Source organism: Bidens hawaiensis, unplaced genomic scaffold (genome assembly GCF_021521415.1).
Source record: "Bidens hawaiensis isolate Kalapana, Puna unplaced genomic scaffold, B.hawaiensis_p1.1 tig00009086_1, whole genome shotgun sequence".
Classification (NCBI taxonomy): Eukaryota; Viridiplantae; Streptophyta; class Magnoliopsida; order Asterales; family Asteraceae; genus Bidens; species Bidens hawaiensis.
The window spans coordinates 577,514-602,389 of NW_027491668.1; the positions used below are offsets into that span (position 1 = coordinate 577,514).

General features: G+C 38.3%; 1 protein-coding gene across 1 annotated transcript; it reads right to left on the reverse strand.

The window, feature by feature from the left end:
* Window positions 1-15,229: 15,229 nt before the first annotated feature.
* On the reverse strand, window positions 15,230-20,207 carry LOC143531158 (uncharacterized). The gene is made up of 4 exons (XM_077026514.1): window positions 19,047-20,207; window positions 16,124-18,668; window positions 15,355-15,512; window positions 15,230-15,256 (listed from the first exon to the last, which is right to left on the reverse strand). The coding sequence occupies exons 1-4, from the start codon at window positions 20,205-20,207 to the stop codon at window positions 15,230-15,232; spliced, it is 3,891 nt and encodes a 1,296-aa protein (XP_076882629.1).
* Between the last annotated feature and the right edge of the window lie 4,669 nt (window positions 20,208-24,876).

The following is a 24,876-nucleotide window of genomic DNA, read 5'->3' on the forward strand; positions in this document are numbered from 1 at the left end:
TGATGCAACAGTTTGTTGAGGCTTCTTTAATGCAGCAGTTTTTTCAGGCTTCTTAGCTACTGATACCTCAGTTTCTTGACATTCAGGTGCCATCACAGTTTCAAGGCTCGGTTTGCCATCAGCAGCCATTCTGTTACGATTTTGTTCTGAAACAATGGCTTCTGGAACCGCAGTTTTAGCATTAGCTTTGGTTTCCTTAGACTTCTTACAGGTTCCAGTTTCTTCAAGCTTGCTCAAGATATCAGTTTGTTCCGGCTTCTTTGAAACAACAGTTTGTTCAGGCTTCTTACATACTGATGCAACAGTTTCTTCTAGATTCTTACAGATATCAATCTGTTCAGGCTTCTTCAAGACATCAGTTTGTTCATGCTGCTTATGTACTGATACTTCTTCAACACATTCAGGTGTCCTCACATTCTCATTACTCTGTTTGCCATTAGCAGCCATTCTGTTAGGGTTCTGTTCTGAAACAACGGCTCCAGGAGCATCGGCCATTGTTTCATCACAAGAACTTTCTGGAACAGTCTCTTTCTGCATGTTCAAAGTATCAAACGAGATCTTGTGACATGATTTCTTGGATCAGTTTCATGAATATAGGTATTTTTGTACCTAATGTACGTTAAGCAATTATTATATTCTATCTTTTATCTATATATATATATTGTTAGGTTCGGAGTCACACACAAACACGAATACAATAGTAAAACCGAAAGAATAAACGAAAGAGACACAAGGATTTAAGTGGTTCGGTCACGGTGTATGACCTACGTCCACTGTCGATAACTAGGGTTTTCTTATTATTGAGTGATACCAACTTACAAGTACAGGAGAGAATATATAGACTAGACAATTAGGGTTTAACCCTTTAACTAAACTGGGCCTGATTAGAGCTTTTGGGCTTGACCAAAACTCAAACAGCTTAATCTCCTAATTCTGTCTATTCGTCTAAACCGGACCCGACCCATGATGGATCGGAGACCACAACATAACAATCTCCCACTTGGGCTTCGAGACATCTTCTCTAAACCACCACTTGGATGCGTCAAACATTTCAACCTGCTCCTATTTGGAGACGTAAAATGTCTTCACCTGCATTGCCTTGTACATGTAAAATAAAACCCATCTGGTTTTGCACCTCCTAGTTACCCTTCGCCTTCTCAACATTATTCCTGAAGGCCTGCTGAAGCTCTGCACAGCTTCAGCTTATCCAGCATCACCGGCTTGGTGAACATATCTGCTGGATTCTTAGCACCTGAGATATTTTTCAAACTGAAAACACCATCACTGATCAAATCTCTGACAAAGTGATATCTCCTCCCGATGTGCTTAGTCTTCGAATGATAGACTGGATTCTTGGCAAGTTTCACTGCACTCTCATTGTCACAATATAAGAAGAACTCTGCATGTTTCTTTCCCAACTCTTCAAGAAAAGTTCTCAACCATACTAATTCTTTACTTGCTTCGGCTGCTGCCATATATTCTGCCTCAGTGGTTGATAAAGCAACACTTTTCTGAAGTCTGGACATCCAACATACTGCTGTTCCCCCAACTGTGAAAACATAACCAGTAGTGCTTTTAAACGTCTTCTTACATCCACCCAGATCAGCATCTGAATAACCCCTGAGAATTGTATCATTCCCCTTAAAACATAACCCCAAACTGGAAGTACCCTTTAAGTATCTGAGTAACCATTTCACCGCTTCCCAATGTTCCTTTCCCGGATCCAACATAAAACGACTAACTACCCCGACAGCATGAGCAATGTCTGGCCGTGTACAAACCATGGCGTACATGAGACTGCCAACAGCAGATGCATACGGAACTTTAGCCATCTCTGTTCTTTCTTCCTCTGTTCTGGGAGACTGGTCTTTGGTAAGTTTGAAATGACTTCCCAGAGGTGTGTTTCTCGGTTTAGTCTTCTCATCATTCATCCTGAATCTTTCTAACACTTTCCCTATGTATTTCTCTTGGGATAGTGTTATGGAGCCATCTTTCTTTCTGGATATACTCATCCCCAAAATCTGTTTGGCTGGACCAAGATCTTTCATCTCAAATTCATCAGACAACTGTTTCTTCAACTTGCGAATCTCCTTCATATCAGATCCTGCAATTAACATATCATCTACATAAAGAAGTAGAATGATATATGAGCCTTTAAACTTCTTTAAGTAGCAGCAATGGTCGGCCTCGCATTTCTTGTACCCAGTTCTCACCATAAAATCATAAAACTTTAGGTACCATTGCCTAGGTGCCTGCTTCAGACCATACAAGCTTTTCTTCAATTTGCAGACCCATTTTTCTTTCCCGGCAACCTGAAATCCCTCAGGTTGTGCCATATAGATCTCCTCGTCAAGATCACCATGTAAAAATGCTGTCTTAACATCTAATTGCTCTAGATATAAATTTTCTGCAGCAACAATACTTAAGATCAATCTGATGGCGGTCATCTTCACAACTGGAGAGAATATTTCATTATAATCAATTCCCTTCTTTTGCTGGAAACCCTTGACCACTAAACGAGCTTTGTATCGTTTAGACCCATCATGTTCTTCCTTGACTCTATAGACCCATTTATTCTGTAGAACTCTTTTATCTGGTGGAAACTTGGTTAAAACCCATGTCTGGTTTTTACTCAAAGAGTTCATCTCCTCCTTCATAGCATGCTCCCACTGGAGCGAATCTTTCAACTTAAGTGCTTCATAATAACTCTCTGGCTCACCATTTTCAGTTAAAAGGAGATAATTAACTGAAGGTTTGTAACGTACCGGCTGTTTAGAAACTCTGGTGGACCTCCTAACCCAGTGCTGAGGCGGGTCAAGTTCTTGTGGAGACTGTTCATCCTCAGACTCTGAACTCCCACTGTCAGAGACTCCCTCTGACTCTTCAGTTCCACCAATATCATCATCTTCAAATTCAGGAACTGTGGTTTCTTCAGTTTCTGTCTCGGGTTCGGTAGCTGACTCAACTGTCTTTTTCTGAGCATCAATTTCATATTCAACCTGCTCTTTCTGAACCCTTGATTTTGAAGTGTTTCTATCTTTGTATAACTCAGCCTCATTAAAAGTTGCATGCTTGCTTCTGACTACTTTTCTGCTTTCTAAATCCCAAAGCCTGTTGGGTTCGTAGGCCTTGTTGGCCCGGTTTATTATATGAAGTCAAAAGAGGAGACGGGTGTGGGCGGTCAGGCCCAAGCCCGGCCCGGTTTAGATTTCTTGCATAATAATTTACTAACCCTAGTTCAGTCTCTATATAAACAACATTATGTACTTGTAATATTTGGTCACTCAATAAAGAAATACCTAGTTGCCACCCGTGGACGTAGGTCAGTTTAGACCGAACCACGTTAAATCCTCGTGTTCGTTTATTGCTTTCGTGTCGTGTTCAGTTTCGTGTGTGCGTTTAATCCTAACAAGTGGTATCTAGAGCTTAGGTTCGGATCACACGAAGAACACGGTGAACCAGTTCCGCGTGTCGCCGCCGCACCGGTGATCGGGGCTAGGGTTCCGCCGCGTTACCGCTAACTGCTGCTAGGGTTTCGCTGCCACCAGTTGCCACAGGTCAGATTCAGGTTGTCGATCTAGGTTTTCGGTGTTGGCAGCTAGCCGACGTATCCAGCGATCGACCGGAAGGTTGAAAAGAAGGCAGAAGTTTTGCGAGTCGAGATCCTACTTTGCAAAGTACGAGTCAATAACAACGAATCAAGATCCTATTTTCGTTGAAGAACAGTTTCAAGTCAGAAGAAATTTAAAGAAACTTAGAACCAGTGCCAACCGCGTTTGTCAGGTTTATCGTTTCAGTTTAAAGTTTCGGTTTCTGATTTACAGTTCGTTATTCCGCTGCACGTTTAAAATAGGTTGATTTTTTAACAGAGTTCAGTAGAACAATCGTTAAGTTCAGGCTCGTGTTGCTGTGTCTGTCTCTGTTGTTTTTATCCAGTTTTTCGTTTTAGTCATTGTTATGGCAGAAGACGGAAAGGTTTCGATACAGAAGTTTGACGGACAGAAGTTCGGTTGGTGGAAGATGCAGATTGAGGCACTACTTTGTCAGAAAGACTTGGATGTAGTGCTTGAGGATGAAAAACCAGAAAAGTTGTCAGAAGCAGATTGGAAGAAGTTAGACAAGAAAGCTAGGGCTTGTATTACATTGTCGTTGTCGGAAGATGTGGCGTTTAACGTCATGAAAGAAACCACAGCCCGTGGTATGATGGACGCACTATCCAACATGTATGAGAAGCCTTCGGCAGCGAATAAGGTCTATCTTATCAGAGAGCTAGTGACAACTCGAATGAAAGAGGGTGGGTCAGTTACAACTCATATCAATAATCGTAATTCGATCTTGTTCCGCTTAGTGTCAGTTGACATTAAGTTTGATGATGAAGTTCAAGGCCTCTTGTTATTATCCTCTTTGCCCGACAGTTGGTCGCAAACAGTGACTGCAGTTTGTAGTTCGTCTACAAATATTACTTTCGATGGGATTCGAGATCTGATTCTGGGAGAAGATTCAAGACGCAGAAGTTCAGGTGAATCATCAGGCAATATGCTAGTCACAGAAGGTAGAGGTAGGGGAAAACAGCGAGGCAGTGGGAGCAGGAAGAGGAGTCAGTCTAAGACTCGTAAGGATATTGAATGTTGGGGTTGTAAAAAGAAAGGACACTTCAGGAATCAGTGTCCGAATGGTAAGAAAGAGGTGAACGTTACAGAAGACGACACAGATGACGGGGTCAGTAGTGATGAGGCTTTGGTTTGTAGTGTTGAGAGTAGCGTTGATGCTTGGGTGATGGATTCTGGTGCATCGTTTCATGCCACTCACTGTAGTGAAACGATGAAGAATCTTAAATTTGGGGATTTTGGAAAGGTTCGACTAGCGAATGATGATATTTTAGAGGTTATGGGTATGGGAGACGTTGATTTGATAACTTCAGCCGGTACTTCTTGGACTTTGAAAGACGTGAGGGTTATTCCAAGTTTGAAGAAACGTTTGATTTCAGTTGGGCAGTTGGATGACCAAGGGCACGATGTTAAGTTCGGGAATGGGCAGTGGAAAGTAGTCAAAGGGAATCTCGTGGTTGCTCGTGGCAAGAAAATGGGTTCGTTGTATATGGTCGATATGTCACCGAAAGGAGTGGATCCAGTTTTGGTGAAAGACAAAGTCCGGTTCACAGAATCTCGTGGGCAGAAGAAGGTTCGTTTTGCAAGTAACAAACCCAGAGCCAAAGTGAAGATTCAGGATGAACAAGCTAGGAAGGTTAAATCAGTTGGGGGACATCGTGACAGTGGGAGCACAGGTCGTGTTTCAGTTACAGTTCCAGGTCGACAGTGGATTAAGAAAACCAGTATTCCAGCTGTAAAAGTCTCTCCAATGAATTACTTGCTGAATATGGAGAGTGTTTGTTCTCAGGTTATCTCAGGATCCGGTAGTTCGTTACAGTGGGAGCCGGTAGGGACAGAGAATGGGTCAGGGGCAGTTTCAGCCGTGACTGACGTGTTGGAGCTCCGGGGAGCTTCAACGGGCCTTCTGGTTAATTGATGAGAAGGCGGTGGCAACTAGAAGAAGTTTAATGTTCAGATTACAGAAGTACAATCAGGAGTGCAGACGAGAGTACTCAAGGCCTCCGAGTGGGAGATTGTTGGGTTCGTAGGCCTTGTTGGCCCGGTTTATTATATGAAGTCAAAAGAGGAGACGGGTGTGGGCGGTCAGGCCCAAGCCCGGCCCGGTTTAGATTTCTTGCATAATAATTTACTAACCCTAGTTCAGTCTCTATATAAACAACATTATGTACTTGTAATCTTTTGGTCACTCAATAAAGATATACCTAGTTGCCACCCGTGGACGTAGGTCAGTTTAGACCGAACCACGTTAAATCCTCGTGTTCGTTTACTGCTTTCGTGTGTGTGTTCAGTTTCGTGTGTGCGTTTAATCCTAACAAAGCCTGTAGCCCATTTCGTTTGACCCATATCCAATGAAAACATATTTTTTAGCTTTAGCATCAAGCTTGTCATTTTTCACTAGATCATAAGCGCTACACCCAAAGACTTTCAAATGCTTATAATCTGCAGCTTTACCTTTCCACTCTTCTTCTGGTGTCTTGAAACCCAACGGTACTGACAATCCCCGGTTAATTAAATAAGCTGCAGTGTTAACTGCATCTGCCCAGAACGTCTTTGGAAGCCCGGCATTAAGTCTCATACTTCTTGCCCTTTCATTTAACGTCCTGTTCATTCGTTCTGCCACTCCATTTTGTTGAGGAGTGCCAGGGACTGTAAAGATCATCCGAATACCGTACTCTTCACAATAATCACGGAATTCTTTGCTAACGTATTCACCACCGTTATCCGACTTCAAGCATTTCACCTTCAAATCAGTTTCCAATTCAACAGCAGTTTTCCATTTCTTAAAAGTATCAAAAACATCAGATTTATTTTTAAGAAAGTAAACCCATACCTTGCGTGTCGAATCATCAATGAAGGTGACATAATAGTGCGATCCTCCCAAAGAAGAGACTGAAGTTGGTCCATAGACATCAGAGTGAATAAGCTCCAATTTCTGAGCTTTCGGTTGTTTTCCGGTCTTCACAAAAGATACTTTCTTCTTTTTACCGAAAACACATGGTTCACAAAATTCAGATTCAACCTTCTTCAGTTCTGGAATTTTTCCTCTAGCAACGAGCATTTTCATCCCTTTTTCACTCATGTGGCCGAGTCGTTGGTGCCACAAACTAGACTGACTCGGTCCACTGGTCACTGCATTTACCCCATCAGCTGGAATTTCAACCATGTATAAAGTGCCCTTCTTTTTACCTCTGGCGATCACAAGATTCCCTTTCACAACTTTCCATTGACCCCCACCAAACATAACATCATATCCTTGGTCATCTAACTGCCCAACAGAAATTAGCTTTCTTCTAAGGCTAGGAACGACCCGAACATCCTTTAGAGTCCATGAGGTGCCCAATGAAGTTTTTAGTTCAATATCCCCCATCCCCGTGATATCAACAGCATGATTATTAGCCAAACGAACTTTACCAAAATTACCTGTTCGGAGATTCTTCATCTTCTTCGTGCTATAAGTGGCATGAAAAGATGCACCAGAATCCATAATCCATGAATCTGTTGATTCTTCAACACAGCAGATAAGTGTCTCTTCTGAACCTTCTGAATCATCTGAACCGGTGGCCAGATTAACTTCCTTCTTAGATTCTTTCTTTTCTTTTGAAATTGAGGGGTTAGGGCATTGGTTTCTGAAATGCCCCATTTCTTTGCAATTCCAACACTCAATGTCTTTTCTGGGCTTTGACTGACTTCTTCTTCTAGACTTTGACCTACCCCTGCCATTACCTTTCTCTCTTCTCCTACCTCTCCCTTCGGTGCTCAATATAGAACTAGATGTCTCACCAGAATTCCTTCTTCTTATGTCCTCCCCTAAAATCAAATCCCGGACTCCTTCAAAAGTAAGCTTAGTATTCCCAGAAGAACTACTAACTGCAGTAACAGTCCCTGACCAACTTTCGGGTAACGAGGATAACAAGAGTAACGCTTGAACTTCATCATCAAACTTGATATCAACAGAAGACAAACGAGAAATAATAGTGTTGAAGTCATTAACATGAGAGGTAACAGATGCCCCTTCCTTCATTCTGGTGTTAACTAGCTGTCTAATCAGAAATACCTTGTTTGATGCAGAAGGCTTTTCATACATATTTGACAAGGCTTTCATAAGACCATACGTGGTAGTTTCATTTACAATATTGAATGCCACATTCTTAACTAGTGAGAGTCTAATAACAGCTATGGCTTTTCTGTCAAGTACCTTCCACTCATCATCTTTCATACTTTCCGGTTTCCTCTCTTCTAGTGCTTCCATTAAATCTTTCTGACATAGCAAATCCTCAATTTGCATTTTCCACCATCCAAAATCCTGACCATCAAACTTCTCAATCTTGATCTTTCCGTCCTCAGCCATTATCCAAACTGAGTTTTGATTACAGCAAACAACCAAACTACCCAAGGAATAAAAGGACTGGAAACTGATCAGAAAAAACGAACCAGCAGCTGCGGAACCCTAATCAGCGGCGGCGGACTGTAGCAGCGACGGCGGTACTGTAGCGCGGCGGCGCGGTACTATAGCGGCGGCGGCGTACTGTAGCAGCGGCAGCGGTACTGTAGCAGCGGCGGTGGAACTGTAGCAGCGGAGCAGCGGCGGCGGAACTGTGTGTATAATCGAGAACCAGGCTCTGATGCCAATTGTTAGGTTCGGAGTCACACACAAACACGAATACAATAGTAAAACCGAAAGAATAAACGAAAGAGACACAAGGATTTAAGTGGTTCGGTCACGGTGTATGACCTACGTCCACTGTCGATAACTAGGGTTTTCTTATTATTGAGTGATACCAACTTACAAGTACAGGAGAGAATATATAGACTAGACAATTAGGGTTTAACCCTTTAACTAAACTGGGCCTGATTAGAGCTTTTGGGCTTGGCCAAAACTTAAACAGCTTAATCTCCTAATTCTGTCTATTCGTCTAAACCGGACCCGACCCATGATGGATCGGAGACCACAACATAACATATATATATATAGAGAGAGAGAGAGAGAGAGAGGTGTTGATTACCATTTGAAGAGGCAAAGCGTTTTGAATATCTTTAATTTTATTGTGCAAATCAGTCGTCAATATGTTCCGAGGGTGACACACATTCTCCAACCCAAAAGTATTGGCAATATCAACAGCTTCAATTTCCAGATTATTCTTCACCATCAAATAAATTACCTCTGAAACAAGTATAATTTACCAGAAAATACTTTAGCTCATGGAAAGAAAAAAAAGGAATATGTGATTGTTTGAAATCTAAACTAAACTATAAAAAGAATATATTAATGTTTAATTACACTACGGGAATCAAGTAGTGTAATTATATATACAACATAGCGTAATTGTAGTGTAGTGTAATTACAGCATACTGCAATTACACTACGATGTAATTACGTAATTACACTACTTCCCCATGTTTCAAATTACCATAAAAAGCAACAAACCTGGAATCTTTGGGATAAGAAAAACCGAACGACAAAGTGCAGCGGAAATTTCCTTCACATTACTAACCCTAATCAAATCCAGAATATCCTGAACAGTGAAAACATCATCTTGAATCCCAAATCCACTGATGAGCAAAAGCAAACCCCGAGCATCAACCTCATCCGTGTGTCCCAGTCCACCTTCATTGATCATCCGTTTTTTCCAACCAACGGCAGTTTCTGCCGCATATTCCCGGTCCTGTTTTGCAATGTCAATGCCATCACTACTTATCATCACAAAACACTCCAAAATCAAAACCAAAGCCATCCTTTCTACAGTTAGGGGATGTGAACCCCCCGCATGCATGCGGATTCTTTCACTGCTTGTTACAAAAAAACTGCCAATGCTGCGTAGAACTAGTTTTGCAGGATCTTCAGCCAGCTTCAATGCGTTTGCAATTTCCTCGCGGAGATTGATCATTTCAGAATAATGTGTTGCTACATGCCTCTTTAGTTGCTTAGTACTCATGTTCCGGCACTTGGATTGTAATTTAAAAATCACAGGGTTCTTAGAAAAAAGAATAAACTCCCTTCTTCTCTTCCTATACCGCTTCCTCATCTTTCTAACTTCTTTAAGACTTTCAGGTTTCCCCAAATCCAGTTCGTTAGGGTTTTGTTCCGAAACAATGGCTATGGTTCGATCACAACAAGTTTCTGGAATAGTTTCTTCAAGCTTCTTCGATACAACAATTTCTTCTGGAATCATCAAAGTATCAAATTCATTGGGGTTCTTACAGATATCAATATGTTCAGGCTTCTTCAAGACATCAGCTTGTTCATGCTTCTTATGTACTAACACATCAATTTCTACAACACATTCAGGTCTCCTCACATTCTCATTACTCTGTTTGCCATTAGCAGCCATTATGTTAAGGTTCTGTTCTGAAACAACGGCTCCAGGAGCATCGGCCATTGTTTCATCACAAGAACTTTCTGGAACAGTCTCTTCCTGCATGTTCAAACTATCAATTTCTACATGATTCTCACATACATCAACTTCAAAATTCTTAGCCACATCGATTTCTTCACGAGTAGCAATTTCAAGAGAATCATTAACAACTTTAGGCTCCTTCGGAATATCGATTTCTACAGGATCCTCACACACCTCAATTTCTTCAGGATTCATCCATACATCAACATCTTCAGGCTTCTTCAAACTACCCATTTCTACACGATTATCAAATTCATCAATTTCTTCATGATCCTTTGATACACCAGCAACTTCAAGCTTCTTCAAAACATCCAATTCATCATAATCGTGCAAAAAAACGCTGTTCAAACTATCAATTTCTACACGATTCTTAAACACATCAATATCTCGACCACGAGTATCAATTTCTACAGGTATATCAGCAACCTCAAGCTTCTCCAAACTATCAATATCTACATTATTCTCGCATACCTCAATCTCTTCAGAATTATTCGATACATCAGCAACTTCAGGAGACTTCAAAGTATTAATTTCTATAGGAACCTCAAATACATCAGCACCTTTAGGCTCCTTCAAAACATCAATTTCTAACCGGTTATTCGATAAATCAGCAGCAGCTTCAGGCTTCTCCAAGGCATCAATTTCTAAAGGATTATTCGATACATCAATTTCTTCAGAATTGCTTGAAAATTTAGTGTTTTCACTTGAGCTAGGGTTTTGCACCGACACAATGCCTTGTGTAACCGTTGTATCACAACTAGTTTCCAGCAAACCTAAATAATTAGGGTTAATAATACCTTCAACAAGGTGATGTGGCGGTAATTTGGAGTCAATCGATGAATTAATAAAACTTATGTGATTATTCAACTCGTCGTAGCGGCTGATGAATTCCGATAAGGCGGTGGAGAAGCTACGGAGCTCGTTAATCTGTGTATCGCCGGTGATGTTTGTTAGGGTTTGTAAGTTAATGAGGGCGGAGATGTGGTCCATCGACGGCGGAGCTCCGGTGAGGTTTGACGGAGGCATCGGTTGTAACAACCGGAGGAAATATAGAATATTATTTGTGTTATTCGTTGACCAACTATGGCCAATGACTGTCGGCTGCCACTTGACAGTCGTTGTGCGGTCACAAGAGCGGAACTCTCTAGCGCAACACACGGTGGGACTATAACCTGAATGGGGTTAGGAGTCGAAATGACAACCTCGCAAAACCTGACTCAAATCTCTCATTGTCGGTATCGACCCAAAGTGACACAGGTGATGACCGAACTTGGGTCTCCGTTGTTGTTCTCTTATTGAGTTTTTATATTGTTTAAGTTTTCTACTTATATTGTTCTAACGTTGATTTCTCTTTTTCGTTTTGTTCTTGAAACATAGCTCATCGTACGAGTTTATTAGTAGATTTTTCATCTCAAATCGACCTCACCGGAAAGGAAATATTATTGTTCTCGTAAAAGAGTATTCTAGAGTATGTTATCATAATAATTATGCTTCAAAAATAGTGAAGGTTAGTATTTGTAACGGAATGCGGATAGACCAATAGACTTAGATAAATATAAATCTAAGTTCGTTATGGTTCTTACATACCATGTCATCTTGTCGAGTCATTTCTTGTAACGGTACGATGTGTTAACATGTATTGAGTTACACGGTTATTGTGATTCTATATTAAGAATTTATTCCATATTAAACACATTAAGAGCATATGCAACATTTTTGGTATATAATAAATAAATTTTTGAATAATTTGTTTATACAATTGTCTTGTTTATGGTCTCGTACAACAAGTGTTAAAAAAATCTAACTAAACTATTAAAGCAAGATAATTGTTTCACATGGCACCATTTTTAGAGTGTCCACATTGGATTCCACAAAGCAATTCCCTTAAATACATTTTCCACCCAATTAACATTTAATTAACGTTCATTAAAATGTATAACAATTCATTAAATGCATAAAATCCTCTATTCATTATTTTTCATTTAATTACCATTGTAAAATTATATTAAGCTATTCATATAAATTTATAAAAACTAATATTTAACCTTTTACAATTCAATATAAAATTCTTCATTAATTTTATTTTATATTCATTTAAATCAATAACAAAAGTTTGACTATATAAATCAATACAATGGCTAAAATCTTGAAAAATTATTAAATAATGAAAATCAGGACAATTTTTTTATTTTTTTATATACATGTAATTCAATTTTAATACTTTAAGTTATAATTTGATTTAAATGAATATAAAATAAAAGTTATAAATAAAAATTATTATATGAAATAACTTAATTTGCGTATTACATATAATAATTTTTATTTTTATTATAATTTCCACCCGTGTGAAACACGGGGTGTAACCTAGTATTATATTGAAATGTTTAAAACCAAAGCTCAAAATCCATCCAACTATTCACCTTTGTTAGATACAAGCAAATGGAACCGACAACTTTCTTATTATTCTATATGAAGTGTTGTCGTGATGTGGGTGCGCTAATCCCTTACACATCATCTCCATTTCCATAGCCACACCACTACACCTCTTGGAGAAAGGACGCTAAAGGCTCATCAGCCCCTATGGGCGCTAGTGCAATCAAACACGTTCACCAATCTTTTTTTTCTATTTGAAAAGACATTAAGTAATACTGGTGTTGTAATTAAACCATTACATATGTTTGATGAGTTAGTTAATACCTCCACTTTTTACGTGGCAGTGACGTAACATCACTTTTGACGCACAATGTAAATACTTACAATACCCCAATTTTTTTTATAGTTAATGATTATAAATTTGGCCAAAGGTTTATAAACTTCAGAAGAACATTAAAAGGTCAACAAACAAAGGAATAATATTATATCATTCTCATGAACAGAAGATATATGTAGTTATGTACCAAAGAACAAAAAGCTACAAACATTAAGTTAACCCAAACCCAAATACAGGTACGAGTAACACTTAAAACATATTGCAGAACTACAACATCACGCACGAGAACCACGCCATCCTTTTTCAACTAATTTAGCAAAACCATATAGATCCGAGGGTGGTGGTCGACTTCCCAAAAACCCGGGAAACGATTCTAGCTGTCCTTGGTCCCATAATCTATGATCAGGTTGTGAATCATATGTTTGACCATGTCTTGGATAATGTTGGCCATATGGTGCATGCCAGCCATGAGGTTGATTATTAGCCGTGTGCACCGTTTGGTCATAAGAACCACGAAAACCACCCGCCGGACCATTTGGCACCGAACCGTTTCTGTTTTCAGGCCTTGCATATGCATTATATACAGGTGAAGCAGGGTGTTTAGTAATGTAGCTAGTGCTTGGTTGTGTTGACCTGTTAAACCGGTCCATGCCAAAGTGATCAACGGGTTTATGATGATGTGGTGTGTTTTCATGAACATAACAAGCACGCTTTGCTTCTTGATGAATCGGGCTTTCTTGAGACTTTCTTTTCTGGATTAATTTCCAATCGTTTACTTCTTTCTCTAGATTTTGTATTCTTTCATTGATTTTGAAGTCGGGAAGAAGAGTTGAAGGGTCAACGTTGTGAGATTCCAAACATTGTTTAACCAATGTTAGATCAAATATGTGCTGCTTCGTTGCCTCCAACTGAAAATTACAATCACAAACACCAAAATTAGTAGCCTTGAATATTTGGCCATTCGCATATTTTGTATGATATGTTTTGACTTGATTACCCTTTAATAGTGACAGAATATATTAAACTAGTTGACCCAAATCAAACAGGTAAAACTAATTAAAAAAAAGTCAAACGGGTCAAATTAACAGGTCTTCCTATCCAACATCAACGCCATGTCAGCATCACGTTAGGAAAAAAAAAGTCGGCATGGTAAAATTTTTGAAAATTTGATGCCTTTTTTGGAGTAAAAGCAAAAAAGTACATTATTTCTTCAAGTGGAAAGAAATATGACCAAACTATGTTATGCCTAACTCACCTTTATAATTTATATATGCACTTTGCCCGTATTGGAAAAAAATAATAAGTTGGCTTTTGAATCGCACCAAAAACAGAACTTTAACAGAAAGGAGATATGACTCTTCTTGTTTTCTTTCTAGTGATAAAAAGGAGCAAGAGATTTATTTATTAAAAGGTTACTAGAAAAGGAAATGTTCCATTTATTTTTAATAAAGAAGTAAATAAAAGAAGGAAACACTACATTCTTCGTTGTGATTGGTGGAGGTTAACCAACCGGTGGATGCCACACTAAGTGTTGGTTTTCCGCATCGTGCATTTAATGTATATAGGGACGGAACCAATTATAAACCTAAAGAAGAAGTTGGCGTGGTGGAAAGTTTGTTAGCCTGTAACCCGAGGGATGCTGGTTCGACCCTTGGGGGTGCCGATTTGAGGTTTAATGCACAAAAAAAATAGAAACACTTGAACTTTAATTTACATCGTTGCCCTGGACTTTATTTTTTTTGAACGCCAACAAATCCTCCAAATGTGCTACCAGCTAAATTCACCACATCGAATACACTCATCGTTCGATCCGAGGAAAACCCTAACCTAAGGCCAACGCCCTTGAACACTCGCCCAAAGGCACAACAGTGCGGTGAGATCAAACTCGTTCAGTTCAAGGATCCAACTAGTGAATGCCACCCACTCGCCTAGTCTCCCATCATCACCTGGTGCCGCCGAAACTAAATGATGAGGGCAAGAATCGAACCTAGGTCACATGGAACAAGTGAACAAGAAGTCTCTTCCTTACCACTCCACCACCAAATTTAGCCAGTAGCCCCATTTGGGGGAATCGTTAACCGTTCAAAAATAATAATAATAAAAAAAATAAAGTCAAGGAAACAATGCAAATTAAAGTTCAGGTGTTTCTATTTTTTTTCTAAATTAAACCTCAAAGCAGCACCCGCAAGGGTCGAACCCACATCCCTCAGGTTACAGGCTAACAAACTTTCCATCACACCAACTTTCTTCTTTAGGTTTATAATTGGTTCCAGTGTTTCTATATGAAATGCTTGATGTGAAAAAAAAAACTAACACTTAGGTTACTCTACAATCTATAAACATTAATAAAATTACTTTATTTGTTTCTTCCTTAATTCTTTTAAGTTCCTTCCGGATTTTCTTTTTCTCTCTTGCTTTGTTGCCTTTGAAGAAAGTGCCATTGTGGTTTGCTTATTTTTATCAACGTTTGGAACCCGTGGTAAAAAAAGAAAAAAAAAGCACACACTAGAAACCTAAGGTGCAACGCACCGGGGCATCTCCTAGTTGACAATATAATATAACACAGCACCATTAAAGATTACACTATAAGAGGGAGGGAGAGAGAGAGAGAGAGAGAGAGAGAGAGGGTATTACTTACCATTTGAAGAGGCGAAGCATTCTGCAAATCTTTAATTTTATTTTGCAAATATGCCGTCAATATCTTCCCAGGATGGCACGTATGCTCCAACCCGAAAGTATACGCAATATCAACAGCTTCAATTTCCAGATTAGTATTCACCAACGAATAAATTACCTCTGAAAAAAGTACAATTACCAGAAAATAGTTTAGCTCATGAATTCAACACCACAAGAGTGGATTATGTGAATGTTTCAACTTTAAACCATCATATACTTATCCACCCTTAAAAGACGGTTTTGCTGCAGCAACCTCAGATACGATTATTCCCTCCTAAAACTTCTAACCATCAGAATTATCTAAAATCATAAAACTGATCAAGTTTGCAGCATATCCAAAAGATAAAAAAGAAATAACAAGAAGTTTGCATGATGCATGATGCATGATGCAACCACTGTACAAGTGTGTATACTGTTTTTCATTTAAAGTAAATAGTTTAGCATATTTTTCCTACATTATACATTTAACACTTCAAATATCACATGTATCATTTTATTTGATTTTTTTCTGGTAATCACGCACATCAAAAACAACATACGGTATAACATCGATAAATGAATAATTTTCTTCAATCCATTATTGTTATTAGTTTATTACTATTGTTGTCATTATCAGTAAGTTGTTATCAATATCAGTAAGTAAATAAATAATGAATAGTTCTTTAGGTTATGAGGGTATTCGTTTCACGAGGTTTCAAGGTATAACAAATTAACATAATAAAGCAACAAACCTGTAACTTTTGGGATAAGAAAAGCTGAGCGACGAAGTGCAGTGGCAATCCCCTTCACATTACTAGCCCTGATCAAATGTACAATATCCTGAATCGTGAAAACATGATCTTCAATCCCAAATCCACTGATGAGCAGAAGCAAACCCCTGGCATCAACCTCATCCGCATGTCTCAATCCACCTTCTCTGATCATCCGCTTTTTCCAATCAACAGCAGCTTCTGCTGCATATTGCTGCTCTCTTTTTGCAATCTCAATGCCATCATCAGGGCTGATCATCACAAAGCACTCCAAAATTAAAACTGAGGCCATCCTTCCTAGACTTTCCTTCTGATGTGGATTGCAGAATGTTTTACTGCCCTGTATAAAAAACCTGCCAATGCTGTATAAAACTAGCTTTGCAGGATCTTTAGCAAGCTTCAAGGACTTTGCAATTTCCTCACGATGATTAATCATTTCAGAATAATGCGATGCTACATGCCACTTCATGTCCTTAGAACACATGCCTCGACACAAGGATTCTAACATACAAATCACAAACTTCTTAGGAGCTTCGGTTTCCTTAGCCTTCTTACAGGTTCCATTTTCTTCATGCTTCTTCAAAGTAGTGATTTTTTTAAGCTGCTTTGATACAACGGTCTGTTCAGGCTTGTTCAAGATACCAGTTTGTTCAGGCTTCTTTGATACAACAGTTTGTTCAGGCTTCTTTGATGCAACAGTTTGTTGAGGCTTTTTTGATGCAACAGTTTGTTCAGGCTTTTTTGACGCAACAGTTTGTTCAGGCTTTTTTGATGCACCAGTTTGTTCAGGTTTTTTTGATCCAACAGTTTGTTGAGGCTTCTTTAATGCAACAGTTTGTTCAGGCTTCTTAGGTACTGATACCCCAGTTTCTTCAGGTTTTTTTGATGCAACAGTTTGTTGAGGCTTCTTTAATGCAACAGTTTGTTCAGGCTTCTTAGGTACTGATACCTCAGTTTCTTCAGGTTTTTGTGATGCAACAGTTTGTTGAGGCTTCTTTAATGCAGCAGTTTGTTCAGGCTTCTTAGGTACTGATACCTCAGTTTCTTGACATTCAGGTGCCATCACAGTTTCAAGGCTCGGTTTGCCATCAGCGGCCATTCTGTTACGGTTTTGTTCTGAAACAATGGCTTCTGGAACCGCAGTTTTAGCATTAGCTTTGGTTTCCTTAGACTTCTTACAGGTTCCAGTTTCTTCAAGCTTGCTCAAGATATCAGTTTGTTCCGGCTTCTTTGAAACAACAGTTTGTTCAGGCTTCTTACATACTGATGCATCAGTTTCTTCATGGCATTCAGGTGTCATCACAACTTCATGGCTCGGTTTGTCATTAGCAGCCATTGTGTTTGGCTTTTGTTCTGATTTGATGGCTTCTAGAGCGGTGGTTCTGGTTCGATCAAAAGAAGTTTCTGGCAGTTTTTCTTCAGGGTTCTTCAAAGTATTGATTTCTTCTGAAATAACTGCAATATCAAGTTCTTCAGGCATCTTTAATGCAGGACTTTCATCTCGATTCTTACAGATATCAGTCTGTTCAGACTTATTCAAGATTTCAATTTCTTCAAGGTGTTCAGGTGTCCTTACCTTTTCATGGCTCTGTGTGCCATTAGAAACCACAGACTTCTTTGAAGCTTTTGGTTTCTTAGCATTCTTACAGGTACCATTTTTTTTACGCTTCTTCAAAGAATCAGTTGTTTCCGACTTCTCTAATACAACAGTTTCTTTTGGATTCTTACAGATGCCAATCTCTTCAAGGTTTTCAGGTGTACTCACATTTTCATGGCTCTGTTCACAATTGGTAGCCATTTGGTTGGGGTTTTGTTCTGAAACAATGGCTTCTGGAACGGTGGTTCCGGTTCGATAACAAGAAGTTTCCGGAAGGCTTTCTTCAGGCTTCTTTGAAGTATCTGTATCTTCTGGAACCATTGAAATATCAAGTTCTTCATGCTTCTTCAAAGTACCGACTTCTTCCCGTATCATCAAAGTATCAAGTTCTACAGGCTCAAGCAATACATCATATTGTTCTGAATTCTTGCATATATCAGTTACTTCAACCTTCTTAGGTATATCGATTACTGCAGGCTTCTTCAATACATCAACTTCTTCAAAGCTTACAGGTGTCCTCATAGCCATTACCTTATGTTTTCGTTCTAGAACAAGGGCTATGCTTTGATCACGAGAAGTTTCTAGAACAGTTTCTTCAAGCTTCTTTAACACAACAATTTCTTTTCGCGTCTTAGAAGAATCGATTTCTTTTGGAACCATCAAAGTATCAAACTCTTCAAGCTTCTTTACCATAACAGTTTCTTCTGCATTCCTACAGATACCATTCTCTTCAGGCTCGTTCAAGATTTCAATTTCTTCAATCTTCTTGGGTACTGATACATTAATTTCTTCAAGAAATTCAGGTGTCCTCACATTCTCATTGCTCCGTTCACCATTCGCAACCATTACGTTAGGATTTTCTTCCGAAACAACCGCTTCTCGAACAACCGCCATCGTTTCATCACTAGAACTTCCGGGAACAGTTTCTTCCTGCATGTTCAAACAATCAATTTCTACATGATTCTCACATACATCTACTTCTTCAAAATTCTTAAATACATCAATATCTCTACCACGAGTATCACTTTCTACAGGATTATTAACTACTTCAAGCCTCTTCAAACTATCAATATCTACACGACTCTCACATACCTCAATTTCTTCAGGATCCTCTGATTTATCAGCAACTTCAACATTCTTCGATGCATCCAGTTCATCATAATCATGCAAATAACCGCTGTTCAAACTATCAACTTCTACACGATTCTTAAACACGTCAATATCTTGACCACGAGTATCAATCTCTTCACCATCATCAGCAACTTCAACCTTCTTCAAACTATCAATTTCTACATGATTCTCACATACCTCAATTTCTTCAGGATCCTCCTCCGATTCATCAGCAACTTCAACCTTCTTCGACGCATCCAATTCATCATAACTGAGCGAATAACCGCTGTTCAAACTATCAATTTCTACATGATTCTTAAACACCTCAACATCTCGACCACGAGTATCAATCTCTTCATCAATATCAGCAACTTCAGGCTTCTTCGACGCATCCAATTCATCATAACCGTGGTCAAAACCGCCGTTCAAACAATCAATATCTCGACCACGAGCGTCAATCTCTTCATCATTATCAGCAACTTCAACCTTCTTCGACGCATCCAATTCATCATAACCGTACGAATAACCGCTGTTCAAACTATCAATTTCCACACGATTCTCAGACACATCAATATCTCGACCACGAGTATCAATTTCTACATGATTATTAGCAACTTCGTGCTTCTTCAAACTATCAATTTCTTCAAAATTCTTAAACACGCCAATACCTCGTCCACAAGTATCAATCTCTTCACCGTTATCAGCAACTTCAACCTTCTTCGAAACATCCAATTCATCATAACCGTGGTCAAAACCGCTATTCAAACTATCAATTTCTACACGATTCTTAAACACCTCAATATCTCGGCCACGAGTATCAATCTCTTCATTATCAGCAACTTCATGCTTCTTCAAACTATCAATTGCTACATGATTCTCACATACATCAGGCTTCTTCAACGCATCCAATTCATCATAACCATGCGAATAGCCGCCGTTCAAACTATCCATTTCTACACGATTCTTAAACGCATCAATATCTCGACTATTAGAAACTTCAGGCTTCTTCGAAGCATCCGTTGCAACTGCATGTCTAAGTTCACACTCACTCACTCTATCCCTAGGGTTTTGAACCGTTCGATCACAACTAGTATCCAACAAACCTAAACACCTAGGGTTAATAGTAATATTACCTTCCACAAGACAATTAGGCGGAAAATTAGCGTCAATAGACGAATTAACAAAACCGATGTGAGCGTTCAACTCGTTGTAGCTTCTAATGAAAGCTGATAAGGCGGTAGAGAAGCTGCGGAGTTGGCCGATTGAATTCGTAAGCTGTGTATCGCCGGTGTACGGCTGCCGTTGTTGTTTTGAAGAAGTTAGGGTTTGTAAGTTAATGAGGACGGAGTTAGGGTCCATAGACGGCGGAGGTCCGGTGAAGTTTAACGGAGGCAGCGGTTATAAAAGAATATGAATATCTTTGTGTTGTGGGGACGAATAATAATAATAATAATTTTATTTATTTAACCTAAAATAGCCAAACATGCTCTCACTATATAACCATACGGTAATTACTTAAAAATAGAATATTTAATAAATAAAGTGGAGAGACAATTTTAATCTGGAATCACTTTTGGTTAGGGGTGTTTTTCGGGTCAGGTTATTCGGGTTTCAAAGTTTTAAATATTAATCCGAAACCCAACCCAAATTTCTTACGGGTTTTTCCGGTTCGGGTAATTCGTGTTCGGGTATTTTCGAGTTGGGTTAATCGGGTTTCGAGTATCCTAGAAAATGAAACAAAAAACAAAAAAAATTAAAAAACTTCAATGATAAAATTAAAACAACATTATCTTATATGCTCGTAACACAAATAATCAAATAATAAACCAACATAACTTGATAAAGTCATAAACCAATTCAAAAAAAGAGAAAAACTAAGTAACTAACTCGAATCATAATCGTCCTCAATCAGTCGTGATTTGGTTGTCCAATTATGGTTGCTATTAGTAATAAACGGAAAACATAAATTAACAATAAACAATCGATCCATAATAGTTGTGATAACAAAAGTCGATTAGGTTTAGATTCTGATAAATTTATTGACTAAGACTAAGCCTATTTTACTTAAAAATATATTTAATTTCTAAACTAAAAGTTTAATCGGGTTTTTCAGGTTGACCCGAAACTTATAAATTAAACTAGAGAACCAACCTGAATTACTTCGGTTCGGGTTGGGGCTAGTCTTTTCTTGGGTTTGGGTTTTTCGGGTCGGGTTAGTTCGGGTTCGAGTACGGTTTTTTTCGGGTTGGGCTTCGGGAAAAAGTGATAACCCTACTTCGGTTCAAATTTCGAGCTCACTTGGGTTTCATTTAACCGTGTGTTACGTCGGAGAGTTTTGCTCTTGTAACGGCAAAACGATTGTCAAGTGGCAGTCGGCGACATGGTTTCTTGGGAAATGCTCAAGCCAAACTCTGAAGACAACGTGTGTCTAGTTAACACAAAATGGTCTGGCCAGAGTAGGACAACAGAGCTCTCCAAATTGAAAAATTGTCGTTCTAAAAAAAAGGTCACGCTGTCAATACAAAGTCATTATATGGTATACTTTACAACAATTGAAATAAAACAATTAGTTGGTTAATTATCATTGTTTGTTGTTTTATTTCTCTAAGACCATATAAGTCTTTTAAAAAAAAGTAGCATATGAAAACAAAATTAACATATAAAAAGCAATTATTAGTTAAAAAGTTATTAGGTTCCATTGAGAATTTAAGTTTTATTGAAAACCAATTTAGTGAGTTAATTTACATCCGTTTATTTATACTAATGAAAACTAATCAAGGGTTGATAGTATTCCATGGCACAAATGTAAGGGTATGTTTGGTTGGAGGTAGTGTAATGAAGGGGGAATGAAATGGGAGAATGAATGGAATGGAGAAAGGAATGAAATAGATCATTCCATTACCTTGTCTTGTTTGTTTAACCTATGTGAATGAAATGAATTATTACTTAATGTTGTATGGTATCCAAAAAAATTATAGGAATGAAATAGAAATAATAAAAATGCTCCTACCCCAAAATACTTTTTTTACCAAAAAAAATTAATGATAAAAAAAAATCAATAGCGACTGTGGTGGGGGTTAGCTCTAGCCTCTAGCGACGAAAATGGTGGTGGCAGCGGCGACGATGGTGGTGGGGTGGCGGTGATAGCATTGGTAGTGATGGCGGCGACAGTGGTAGTGATCAGACAGCGAAAGTGGTGGTGGCAGTGATGGTTAGGCGCGGCAGTGACAATGTTTACGGTGGTTACGGCGACGATGGCGGCGGCGACGGTGAGGGGGGTTGCACTGGTGGTAGGGTGGTGGTGGCAGAGGCGGTGGTGGTGGCGATGGTGGTGGTCAGGTGTTGGTGGTGACGATGGTAGTGGTGGCTGTTGTTGTTAGGTGGTGGTGGTGTTGAGAAAGTAGGGTGAATGAGGAATTGAATGAAAAAAAAGGGGGGGTGAGAAGGAATGGTTTTGATGAAATGGGATTCCATGTGTAATAGATGATTCCATTCCATTGAGCAACCAAACACCACTTTTTTCATTCCCATGCAATGAATTATTCCATTTCCCCTATCATTCCTGTATACCAAACGCCACCTAATTATTTTAAAAAACTTTGTCTGCCTTTTTTGAATCAGGGGTATTTCGGGTAGAAATTCATTTGTTTTGATGTAAAATAATATGATTCCTAGAGCGAAATCCCGCTATTATCTAAAGATTCTATCTCCTATTAATCCTCTATTCAAATATATCAATTCAAAACGAAGAGTTATCTGTAAGCGAATTTCAAAGCAACTACGAAGCAAGGTTTTATGAAACCCTAAGAGCACAAAATAACATGAGTGTTTTCATATTGACAACTTAATCGAAAGTTGAGGTGTAATTTTTTCAAGGCGAGCTAAATCAGGTTAGTAATAGTTAAGTAGTTGATGTCATTAGGAGAATGTAATTAGTTTTTTTTATTTATCATTGCCATGAAAGCATGTAAAGTTATTGTAAATTCATCAATTTCAAACCTAAACTCTAACCCGTTTTAAATTTCGATGTGATTCGAATCCTCTTCTAATAAGTAAAAAGTCGGATTAATTAGATTTTTTAAATTACTTTTAATAGAAACAAAATAAATTATTACATATTTAAACTAAAGGACTAGCGTGTATGTTTTGAAAGTTTTAGTCAAATTAAAGTTGGAGGGCCAAAAGTGTCATTTGAGGAACTTGCATCTCACTGCCCAGCATGTTAATTTCCGGCCACGCCCTTACAACTCCTCCAGCAAGCCTTAAACGACCGAAGTCAGAGGCCCAAACATTTTCCTTTCGACTCGTAACCACAAACCGAGAATCACTCGTCATAAATAATGCATTTAAAGCTAATAACCATTCCATTACGAGTCTTAAATCTCCTTTTATTTCGAGCGAAAATTACGGGATTTACCATAAATAGAAAATGACGAGTTAATGACACTTTAAATACTAACGAATCCGCTCGTTCCAAACAAACTTTGTTCCAAGTCTGCGAATCGTTGATCAGACCACTGCTCGAGGTAAGAATTATATTATTCCACTTGTTTCGTTATTCTGATTAAAGCCCGTATATTCCGTTCCAATCTAGTGTGCAATGAATTGAATTTTGGGTTTGACTATTGGGGACCAGTCTAGGATTTAATCAGAGGTTGTGACCGACTGACCGTGGCATCTAGTTCTATTTCTTTCATTCGACAAACCAATACAACACTTTTAATAACCACCAACAATTATTCCTTGTAACATCAAACGATTTTTGTTGTTTATGTAATTTATAGAATTATATCAAACGATTTTTTTGAAATGCATATTCTATATGTTTATTATAAAAGAATATAAATAAATAGATAAATAAATAAATAAATATATAAATAAAAAAAGATGCATTTCATTTAGGAAATGAAGCTTTATGTTTTGGTTTCGTAAAATATTGTTTAAAAGACAAACGTTTAAGATTTCCGCACAAACACCCTTTAATCCTCCTGAACGTCAAAAGCAAAGAAAAGTCTAAATTGCAAAAATAAACATAGGTTTCCCACATCGTTTACTTTTCGTACAAGGATTCTATTTCGGCTATTGTTACACGACAAATTAAGGATAATCTGTTGTGACACTCCGCCTCGTCGTCCATCTCTCTTAGGCTACTATTCGATACCACTCTATCATTCAGGTGAGTTTACACACCCCTTTTTCATATTCTATATTTTGGAGGTAACACATATACTTTATTAAGTTTTGTTAATGTTTTGCCTCATTTATTCACAATTCAAATCATGTTTGTGTATGATTATTGCATGCTTTATATGACTATGTGCTTATGTGTTTACTGTTTTTTGGTTGGTTGGTATCTCACCCTCATTTATTCTCATCTAGTATGATCATACATTTACTCAAGTATGTTGATTTTGTATCAATAGGAACGGGTCCACATCTATTTATTTGTTTGCATATTCATAAGGGTTGTGATGCTCATCATCGACAAATGAATTCTGATTCTATATATATATAACTAAACTTATGTATTCCTACCATCATTCGTGTTGACAACCCCTATTTTTATACATGCTACATGTACAAAGTAGTTGATATTGTTCAAGATCGAAGACATTAGCTTGACATTAGAATATTTACAACAAAATATTAAAAAAAATTATGATGTATTTGTTCTGATTGTTGAATTTGTGTACTTGTTTTTATTTTAATGAAATTAAATAGTTATCGTCGCTTTAATTAGTGTCATTTGAGCAACTGTCCAATCAATACGTTACGCCTCGGCATGTTCCGTCGCCTTGGTCGGGGTGTGACAATTAGAAATATTCAGAGAAATTCATGAAAGGGTAGTCTGAATTCGATGTGTGCATCTGCGATAGGGATTTTAATTTGTTGATTTAGTAGCTGGATAGCATTAGTTATAATCATCACATATATGATGGGGTCTCCATATAGGGGTCGGATTTGGTAGAAAACAAGTGTTGTGTAAGAACTATGAGAATAAATCCTGACCATATATAATCAAGATTGA